The 10,883-nt window shown below is 40.6% G+C and overlaps 1 protein-coding gene across 4 annotated transcripts in view; it reads right to left on the bottom strand.

Annotated features, from left to right (window-relative positions):
* Nucleotides 1-2,655: 2,655 nt before the first annotated feature.
* Nucleotides 2,656-10,883, bottom strand: part of als2b (alsin Rho guanine nucleotide exchange factor ALS2 b) — a 35,630-nt gene continuing 27,402 nt past the window's right edge. For all 4 annotated transcript variants that reach the window (XM_080879082.1, XM_080879083.1, XM_080879084.1 and 1 more), the window contains exons 23-34: nucleotides 10,502-10,579; nucleotides 10,279-10,412; nucleotides 10,031-10,195; nucleotides 9,822-9,939; nucleotides 9,250-9,407; nucleotides 8,937-9,053; nucleotides 8,671-8,847; nucleotides 8,512-8,569; nucleotides 8,058-8,119; nucleotides 7,798-7,947; nucleotides 6,390-6,486; nucleotides 2,656-6,308 (exon numbers count right to left, since the gene is read on the bottom strand). In XM_080879082.1, the coding sequence (XP_080735208.1) occupies nucleotides 6,270-6,308; nucleotides 6,390-6,486; nucleotides 7,798-7,947; nucleotides 8,058-8,119; nucleotides 8,512-8,569; nucleotides 8,671-8,847; nucleotides 8,937-9,053; nucleotides 9,250-9,407; nucleotides 9,822-9,939; nucleotides 10,031-10,195; nucleotides 10,279-10,412; nucleotides 10,502-10,579 (1,353 nt within the window). In that variant the 3' untranslated portion in view covers nucleotides 2,656-6,269. The remainder of the gene's footprint in view (nucleotides 6,309-6,389; nucleotides 6,487-7,797; nucleotides 7,948-8,057; nucleotides 8,120-8,511; nucleotides 8,570-8,670; nucleotides 8,848-8,936; nucleotides 9,054-9,249; nucleotides 9,408-9,821; nucleotides 9,940-10,030; nucleotides 10,196-10,278; nucleotides 10,413-10,501; nucleotides 10,580-10,883) is intronic.

Raw genomic sequence — 10,883 nt, 5'->3', positions numbered from 1 at the left:
ACATTGTTATTATTCTCCATCTACTTCCCTTGGATCAGATAATCTGCAAGTACAGATTATCATCCGCTGTTATACAGATGATACACCACTATACGTTCCCCTCGTTCAATATTATTGCTTGTCTATATGATGTTAATTACTTCCTTAACCAATCAGTTTCCAAAGTTGAGGTCCTTTCATTAAACTTGAAAGGAGAATCTGTCCTCGATCACAAGGAATTCCACCTGTACCCTGGGTGTGATGACCAAGGTCTCCAACTAAGAAATGTTGCACATTAAAATATTTTCCATCGCAAACAGAACATGCCTTCTTCTCATCGTGTTTGGACTGTTGAAAATTTCTTGAATTCCACCTCCGGCATCCAGCTCATTTAAAACTCAGTAACTTTACCAAAATCAAAGGATCAAATGCACCACACTCATTACACTGGATTAAACACAGTGAGACAGTATTGTGTACAAATATTTTGATTATTTATTTATTTTTTGTAGTAGTCTTGAGGTATAGTTCTTCTGGCTCCTTGAAGAACATTTGGCTTAAAAATAAAAGCTTTTCTGTTCTTTTTAGTCCAGTCCTTGTATCTGAACATTTTCAGAGGAATCTTTTTGTTTGTTTGTTTAAGCCCCTTAACACTAAGAATCATTCAGGCATAAAAAAGGCACCTAGCTCAATAAATGAGCCAGTGTCATGTTTACACATAACAGACAACTTAGCAAAGAACCCAACTGTTCTTAAGGAGGAGAAACAGGGATAAAAGGCTGAAGTATGCCAAATTACATAAGAACTGGATTGAAACTCTGGTCTGATGGAGAGATATGTACAGTATGAACAGGGGAGGTCAGGAGAGAGGAACCACACAAGCACCATTAGATTTTGATCACCCGTGTAATACCATTTAAAAATATCTGATTGGTGACTGTTTCCTTCTTTAGCATGAAAATAATGCCAAACACACAAATATTGATTTTCAAGCTTGTTAAAATTGGATGAATTGTTTTTGCTCTTGTATGTTTACATGTTTTATTAAATCACTGCACCATTTTCTGAGCAACATACAACAAAAACTTAAATCAAAATACAAACAATGAAGGGTGGGTCAAGACTTTTGCACAGCACTATATAGAAAGAAATCTTTTATTATGAGCATGGACTTGATTCCACCTACAATACAAATTTACTGAGAACCTCCAAAATTTTCCCACAGTTAGCAGAGGACCTAAACCCACCATCTACTTTCAAATCACTCCTTAAAATGTACTTTTCCTTGTTTTGTGTTTGTAATTCCTTATTTTTCTCTGTGAGGACAACTTGACAGTTACCTGTTTGACAGTGGAGGATGTAAGATTGTGAGTTGCAATTTCAAGTTAAAAAAATCTCAAACATGTATATGGTTATTTGAGATTGTACATACAAGTGACAGTATTTTACAATCAGTTCTGTAGGATTGTCATTTTTTTCTTGTGTTCAGATTTTTTGTTACAAATTTTTAAATAAAATATAAATATTGCAATTACTGAGAATATATTTTTTATTATATTAAAATATCATTTTGAGTATATATATGCAGGGTTGCTCCTCTATATTTTTCATCTCGTTATGTGTGAAGTTGACCACTTTGTACAAAAGGAAAAAAAAAAAGATGCAACAGCAGGCATACGGATAAATTCCAGTTTAAGGAAAAGGCTGAAAATGACACGCATTTTGTTTTACTAAATTATATGTGCAATTTAAAACGGATTTTAAAAAAATACAACTAAAATGTATATTCAATGAAATGTTATATATTTGATGTGGAACATGACTATCGTTATTATTATTCCAATACAGTATCCAAATTTTTGCTGGGTTACTTTTAACATTCACATGTATGTGAAAATAAATACGTTGCCAAGTTTAGCAAAAAGAAAAGAAGTTTACATTTTAGCAGCCTGTGGTGCCTGTAACAGGAGAGCTTTTTTTTATTAATCATGAATTCTTCACAAAATTTTACACCCCATCTCACAAGATGATAAAGTTGCAGAAGCAATCATGAGAGCTAGTATGCAACAGACGTAACTTTTGCCAGTGATGCACAGCGTGTGAATGCTTGACTGTGGCTGACCCATCAACACGTTACAAAAAGCATGAGATTCAGGCTTTTCATTGGGACTTAAATATAATTATTTTTTAAATTTTCAAATTTAATAAAAAATAAATAAATTACCATTTCAGTACTTTAGACTGTACAGTGTGATATAACTTATAAAAAACATAAAATTTTCTATTTATATTTGCACACAGGAAGCCCATATGATTTTATTTTAAATAAGAGAACTGGATTATTGCATTTTAATTAAAAATTTCATTTAAAAAAAATATATATATATATACACTCAAATTTGGAAAACTTTACCTTGTAGAATAGCATTTTCATTTACAAGTTTTCAATCACTAGCTGCTTTTCCACCACAGCACCCAGGTCCTCTCGTAGGGACTCGAGCCAGAAATGTCTTGCAGAAGAATTCATTCACCTCCCACAAAAGTCACTGTAGCTGAGTCGAGTAGCCTGATTGCAGCAACATCTCCACGATAAGTGGGTGCGAAGGAAGGAAGGAAGGAAGGAAGGAAGGAAGACAGACAATGGAGGCAAAACACCTAAGTGGATTTCCACCAAAATGATTTTATTGCCCTTTGTCATCAATTAAAAGTACAACACGTTTGACATTGTGCAAAAGACACAGGTGGGCCCGTTGACAAAACAGCCGTTGGTGCAGTTGGTTAACCAGCTGCAGGGTTTAAAACATCAGCGCTTCCTTCAGTTTACACTTAGCACAAAAACACTCCACTCAGTCTGGACTAAATAAAGTCAGTCAGTGTGTGAACAACCACTACATCAGTAATCTGGTTTCAAAGTCAGCCGCGTCACTGTCAGAAAAAACTGTTTTCATAGGCAGCAGTGAATCATGTCAGCCTTCAAATTTAAGCTGAATAAAATATACAAGAGATGATGCTGAAGAACACCCGAGGGCGCCTTCTCTAGTCAGTGAAATAAGAACAGAGCCTGGCTTAAACATCAAATAAATGTTAAACCCAAAGGCTAAAGTGTGTAGGATGCATTCTAGGGATGAACTCGGTGAACTCGAAAAAAAGACAATACTGCTTCATTTCCACGAGGGTCGAGCACATTTGGGCTCATGAACACAGACGGAAGATTATAAAATGATTTTTACTGCACGTGTGAGGACCACACTTCACCTCAGATACAAGCAGCAACATCATCACATATCAGTTTAGGTTCAACAGTATAAGAAGTTCCCATGAGCAGGTTTAAATTTTACAACCTCTGACAAACAATTTTCTGCTTGATTTTCGAATATCCCGCAGGGCGAGAGCAGCGGCTTTACCTCTGATCTGCTGCTATTTCTATTGTCGAAACTATCAGACCAGGGCATGAACAGCAACAAAAGGAAGAATCCCCTCTTAATCCCTTTTTAAAGTGGCATGTGTGACGCAGATCACAAGTAAGCAACAGTGCCTGATGGTTGGGGGTGGGGGGCAGCATTAGCAGATGGTGTGAAGCTTTGAACTCTATTATATCTATAACAGCAACGTTAAAGCGGCCTGCTTCTCGGCTCAGACATCACTCGCAAAAGGCAAAATACACATTTCTGTCCTTCTTGTGATTAAATCAGAATTCACATTGGACTGCTTGCATTGATTATTTTGCAGATCAGTGAGGTTTAGACCTTTAGCTGGTGGTTAGTTTCCTTCCTTGGCTGTGTGGCCTGCCTCCACATGATTAATAGAAACACTGTCAGGATATTTGCAGCTTCCTGCAGCATACAAATCAAACGTCTCTGCATACTGCTAAAGGACGATTTCTACAAACAATCCAGCAAAATGAGTTTCTGCAAACATTTCAAACAAGAAATGAACAAAGGAGATGCTAAATATGTCTTCACATTAGGGAAAGGTTACAGACACTGCTGATTTGCATAAAGCTAAAAAGTGTAACCACAGAGCGAGGAAGTGGATGGCTAGTTGCTCAAAATGAAGCAGTGATGAACGAGAAAGCTTCTCAGGTGGTAAGAAAGAGTGGAAACAAACCGTCAGGTAGCGTTAATACAATATAAGTGAATTGTACAACGTCACTGTCATTGTACTGTAAAAAAACAAAACAAAACTTTTATCTCTAAAAAGCAGAAGGAATTTTCAGCTTTTTTGGGAATAACATTTAAAAAAAAAAAACAAAAACCACATCTTGTCCTCAACTCCTAAGATTAAAGATTCGAATCGTTATTTTTTTTATTAGTGAGACTAATAAATAAGACTGTAATAAAGAGCAACACAGGTTCTCCAAAAGCACCAAATTTCCACTTCCTACCACCACCTTGCAGAGCTGTAAGACTGTCCTGCGAACACTGGGCTCAGAAATACAAACCAAAGACACCTCCTGCAAAACGCTGTCAATGAAAAGACATTTCTGTGGACTGAATAATGAAAAGCTCATCTTAAAAAAAAAAACAAAAGAAAACATTAAATACATATTTTTCCTCTGGCCTGCAGTGCTGGTTGTTTTTTTTTTTTATTGTTTCCTCTAAAGGTATAAGTCTTATCTTTAATCTTATGAACATAAAACAAACCAGGTGGCACTGTACACCTTGTGGTGCTCAAGGCATTAAGAATTCTTGAAAACTCATCAATTTCTAGACTACAGGAACTATGTTCGTTCTTCCAACCACCACTGCTCCCAGTACACCTGGAAATGGATCCCTGTACATTTCCAAATCGATTTTATTTTTTAAGTCGATAAGTATCATATGACAGGACAAACATGGACGGCAGCCGCTTGGCTGAGCTCTGATGTTAGCTTGTTTGGTCTGTAGGTGGTCAAAGAAAATAGTTCCACCATTTTATTAAAATACCCAGATCATGATTTCTAAAATTAGACCTCATTTCTGAAGCCTCGTTAATGGTAACAGAACCTGCTGTGTAGACGATTAAAGTGACGGCTCTGTAACCAGTAACATGCTGGTGTTAGCAGAAGCAGGAAGTAAATTAAGCTTTTTCCAGAAAGTCTTTTCAGGATCTGTTTTGATGCTATGTCAGAAAATTAGTTCAGGTATTTGCAGATCACAGATAGGTAAAGACCCACATGATCGCAAATGTGCTTCTGTAATTGAGCCAAATACTCCAAAGTGGTGGTGAAGTCGCTTTTGATTTTACCTTAGATACCACTTTTAAATGGCATGAAAAGCAACTAAATCCTCATCAAGTCAGCAGCTGTTGTGAGTGACAGTGATGTGAGGAGAGATGAGGTGAAACAAAAAGTTTTTCAGTCTTACTTACAAGATATTTAAACGCATTTGCTTTGCTGCTTTGAGCACCACAAGTTGAGCATCTCTACAGCTGATATCCCCCAAAAAACAGACACCTAATAATGTATGCACTAAAGGCCAGAGGAAGGATACGCATTTTAAATGTAACAGTCTGAGGTTATGTTCAGAGGACGTGTGAGTACGCTTTCAAGTCAACAATCCGGCTGAAGCTTGCGCTTCAAATGAAGAAATAAAAAAAATCTTTATAAGCAACTGTTTAGATTCAGGTCCGTTCACTGATGCTGTAACACGTTCTTTCTTTAAATACAGTATGAAAATGGGCAGTCAGCTTGCCCAGATAAATCCTCTCCAAAGAAACTTTGAACAAGTGTCAGTTTTACTTGCAAAAGAAAAAAAAACAAAAAAAAACCCAAAAACCTTCCTTCAGGACCGGCTCCCCCCCTGCAGTGCCTAACAGCCACTAACCGTAGGCATCCATCTCAGATTATAAAGTTTATGAATCCACAGTTTATAGAGTTACTTCCTCTTCATGTAGCTTTCACTGAAAATAATTCATGTTTCCAGATTTACTGTTTTTTTTTTTTTAAGATTAAAAATTTTAAGGAGAAAAAATGAGGTCCGGTATCCCACAGACAAACTTTGCACTCCCTCCCTGCTAAAGGTGATTTAATAACAGTCATCTTTATTCCCCAACTCCACCCACATGGATGGTGCGACTGTGCTCGCGTCTGTCATCACGGCGACATTTCTACCTTCATCACCTGTGGATGATGAGTGTTTCAGGGAGGGAGGGTCTGTGACGGGATGTGTCCAAGCAGCATTCGACGACCTGTTCTTATGACCCCTCCTCCTCCCTGTCAGTCATCCTCATGCCCGGCTACTGGAGCTGAGAGGAGGGGAGTGGAAAATCAGCAGCATGAAGGTCACCGAGGACTTAGCAGCAGTCTCGTCTTAAGTGACCTTCTCATGCTGGATCTGGTAGTAGCAGGCCTGCAGGGGGAGAGATACCTGAGTGACCTAAAAGTTTTGAAACGCTTGCAGACAAAGCAGCGTGAGCTGCATGTGCGTTACCTTGAGGGTGGTGAACATAATGCCGTGTTCTCCGTGCTGGACGCAGGGGTCCATCAGGTCTTCGATCAGACTGACCTCAGAACCGAGGTTCCTGATACTGAAGAGAGAAAGAAAAAAAAAGCCAACCTTTGAGTCAGATCTGCTCCTTGCTCGTCATGTCCAGTTTCTCGTATTGTACCAAGGCTGTGACGCTAAAAGAGTCCACCATGAGGTGCCATATGTGGACCTAGCAAATGGTAGCCACTAGCTCTTCTGCTCTGCCTCATTTTCACTCATTTCAGCCACTGAGCTGAACCTCTTGACCATGTTTGATGATGGATTATCTGACAAATATAAAATGACTCACTCTGTGCTAAAAGACAATCCAAGACATTTGTTTCTCATGTGTATGTGTGTACTGCATGGGGATATGCTCCACACTCGCATACCACAAAGTCATTAGGTACACCTTCCTAGTTCAAGGTTTGTCCCTCTTCTTGGTTCAGAGCTTCTTTCACTCTTCATGGCATAGATTCAACAAGGTGCTGGAAACATTGCTTAGAGATTTTGGTCCTGACACATTGATATGAGGCAGTAAGGCCAAATTCTGACTGTAATGTTGGTGAAACCAAGACTCATCAGACCAGATGATGTTTTTCCAGTCTTCTATTGTCCAATTTTGGTGAGACTGAGGGATTTGTAGCCAAAGTTTCCTGTTAGTAGCTGAGAGGAGTGGCACCTGGTGTGGTTGTAACAAGTTGTTAATTGAGTTACTGTTGCTTTACTATCAGTTTGAAGGAGTCTGGCATCAGCAAGACATTTTCACTGCTGCTCAATGGATTATTTTCTTTTTCAGACCTCTAGAGACCAAAATATGTGTTGGGGAAAATCTAGATCAGCAGTTTCTGAAATGCTCAGAATAACCACCATGCCACATAAAATCACTGAAGTGATCCTTCTTCCTTATTCTGATGCTCAGTTTGAACTTGAGCACGTCTCCATACAAGCATGCGACTGGCTGATTAGATATTTGCATTAATGAGCAGTTGATCAGGTGTGCCTAATGAAGTGGCCAATGAGTGTACATTTTCTCATGTTTATAGTGCAAACTCCGTTCTGTGAAGCATGTCACTGATCTGCTACAACTGTCAAGTCATTTGAGAGCAGCTGGGATGGGTGTAGGTCTTTGAATAAGTTGAACAGCAGTATTATTGACTAAAATTGCCTTCCCCACCATCACGTAGAACAACCTCCACATTTAAGAAGCTGAAACCTAAAACTTTTGGTTATGCTTACAAAAATAGCAAAAGCCCTTGCAGTTTTTTTTAGGCCATTCTCCACTGCTTGTGTTTCTGCCCACACCTCATTTTCGCCATTTATTTCTGTAAATGTGTGCATTACTGTGCTTTTTCTGTGGTTCAATGCTCACCGCGCTCGTAGTACTACATAGAGGAAGACAGGGAAGAGGTCGTCCATGGACCACAGGAAGTCCTGCTTCAGAAGCGCCTGGACCTCCTGTGTGATCTCCTCGAAAGTGAGCTGGATCACCTGCAGCTTGTCTGATGGCGTGAAAGTTGTGCTGCAAAAGAAAAGAGGACTTCTAGATGAAGGATGAAGGAACCAACCACTGCCCCTCCCCTCTGCTGTATTTTCTTTAAAAGTATTAGAAGCCGTTGAATGGAGCCGTACCTGATCTGCTGTAGTGTTTCCACTGCAGAAGCAAAGCAGGCGTCTTTGGTGCTGGAGATGACCTGGACAAGTCGCACAGCAGAACAAACACGCTTTACATCTTTATAACAATAATGGATGCAAACAACATCCCCTCACCCCCTTTGTCTTTAAAAAAGTACTACAGAAATAAAATTCTTAACAACAGTAAGGAGACTTAAAAGACTGAACTGAGAGATCACTATCAGTTTAAACCCATCATAAAAATGAACTAAACAGGATCTTTTACCTTTGAGATGAATTGTCTTTAACAGTGTCATGTGTAAATTAGCAAATATTTAACTTAAGATTAAGATTAAGTAAAAAGAAAAAAATCCAAAACAAAACAAGTTAAAGGAAATTAACAAACACAATCAATGTCAGCACAGCCCCAAAACATCTGAGCTAGTTTTGGAAAATATGAACAAAATGATACCAGTTGCTTCTCGCCAGGCGCAGGCAAAGATGCTGGGATGGAAACAGGCCAAAACTTTCTGACAGGAGGAAAACAGAAGAAGAAGAAGTAGTAGTATTTATGGATCTGCATAAAATAAAAACAAACTCTTCTACAGCCGCATGTTCAGCTCTGACGTACTGCTGGACGCCCAGGAAGGCGAGCAGGGCGAGGTCGGGCTGCTTGTTGAGGCGCAGGACGCACTCCCAGTACACGTCGTCCTCTCTCTCCTTGTCCAGGGCGTAGAGGGTGAAGAGCGGCGGGTAGAGACGGGGCAGAAGGACAGGAAGCAGCAGAGCCGAGCTGCTCACCACGCGGCTGAAACACAAACACACGGAGGAAGTCGTTAATAACCAGAGCCCGCTCACCGGAGATATGGCAGCAGCGGGACGTGGATCCATCCTTACGCAGGTTTGGGAGACTCCGGCAGGGCATCAGTAGAATTGGGCTCATTCTTCTCCTGCAGGTCGGTGGTCGGCTCTGGGATTAGACCGCCCTCTTCTGGCAGGTCTGGGAATAAAAATCTGAACCAAAGCAAAGAAAAACATACAATAAAATCGTGTAGAGTCATCTAGAGAAATGTTTATTTGCCTTTGAAATCAATAAGCTCATCTCACAGTTCCCCCTCCTCTCCGCATTACTGACAGCCTGAGGACATTATGAGGCTATCTTGGCTGTTATGCAGACATGAAGGACATTGGATCCATTCACAGTGACTACCTGACAATCAGGAAGATGTGGTTGAGGTAAGATTTAATCTCGCTGACGGCCTGATGTAGGAGCCGACGGTTGGCGCCAACACCCACGTAGGTCATCCTGTAGACCGCCACCAGGGTCTCCAGCAGCTGACCCAGAGGGTGCAGCGGAGTGTCACACGCCTGGAGGACAAAGGATCATTTTGTCAATGCTGTGCCTGCTCAGGGGTCTCATCGATAACCCTCCCTCTAATGCTCTGCAACACTCTGATCAGGTAAACAAGATGACCAGAATTTTTATTCAGCGTTAATGATTTTGAGCTTTAGCTGTTAAAATTATATGTGTAGAGTTATTCATTTAGGACTTTCAGTTTTATGTTGTTATGGTCGTATTTCTCATTATTGTTTGAATTATTACAAACCAGTCAGTGAACGCTCTAATCAAGAAAAAAAAAAAAAAAAATCAATCAGCACAATAATCATTAGTTGCAGCCAGTTAAAGAGCTCCAATATACTCTAAAAACCTGTTTGCAGGTTAGTATATCAGCAGTTGTTATTGCCACCGGTACTTTTACTTCGTCGACTCGGTGAACCCACCTTGATTAGGTAGAGGCGGATGGCGTTGTATCTGTCCATGGTGATCGGCCCTACGTGCTGCGGGATAACTTCCAGACTCTCCAGCGTTTTGTTGTGAGATCGAGACAAAACATCCGGACTGGGATGCACAAACATTGGGAATTTTAGATTCGAGATGTTTTTACTTCAACGAGAAGTTTTATGACCAATAAGAAGGCGTCAGGTGGTACCTGTCCAGGATGTGTCGCCGGCTGGTGGTGAGGGCCACAGCAATGTTCTCCCAGGCCTTTTCGGGCTCCCCTCGGCCCGGAGCCTCACAGCCCAGCTGACTCCAACACTCCTCGAAAACCGCCGGCCACTTATCCTCGGCACACACACACAGATGACCCAGCTTCCTGCCACATCAACAAACAATATAAAGTATATACAGACAAATTAAAGTTTGCTTTAACAAACATGAGACCACTCATGAGCTTACATGGCTTGGGTCTTGTCCTTGTCGGTGTCGAACAGGTGTGGTTTAAAGTAGGAGCCCGTCACTTTGAGACCAGAGCCCCATTCGCCATTGAAGGAGCCCTCCAGGTAGTCACCATTGGGCATGGTCAGCACGCCCTGAGGGAGAGCCAGGACATTTAATAACAAGTACCTGCACTCGGTATTAGATTTAGAAGAAAAAATTTTAAGTATTCATATTTAGTTACCTTTCCACTGAGGGTCCAGTCGTCTGAGAATTCGCCCTCGTACGTCGTGTCGTCCTCTGACAGAAGGACACCAGTGCCCTGAAAGAGTCATCATCTCCCATTTTAAACACACATTTATTATTATTATTTTTATATATATAAAACACCCAGCACGCCCCTGCGGGCGGTTTATCCTTCAAGCTCGGGTCCTCTACCAGAGGCCTGGGAGCTTGAGGGTCCTGCGCAGTATCTTAGCTGTTCCCAGGACTGCACTCTTCTGGACAGAGATCTCCGATGTTTCTTCTTAAAAGTGAATGTTTCCCCATAAATTCTTTAAGTCTTACACTTAAACAATCTGACATTCCTTTTAGACTTAGCCCTGCTGGCTTTAAATATTTGGGAG

This window comes from Rhamphochromis sp. 'chilingali' (genome assembly GCF_963969265.1).
Source record: "Rhamphochromis sp. 'chilingali' genome assembly, chromosome: 3".
Taxonomy (NCBI): Eukaryota; Metazoa; Chordata; class Actinopteri; order Cichliformes; family Cichlidae; genus Rhamphochromis; species Rhamphochromis sp. 'chilingali'.
Note: the sequence above shows the minus strand (reverse complement) of the source record. Positions and strands in the feature narration are given on the sequence as shown.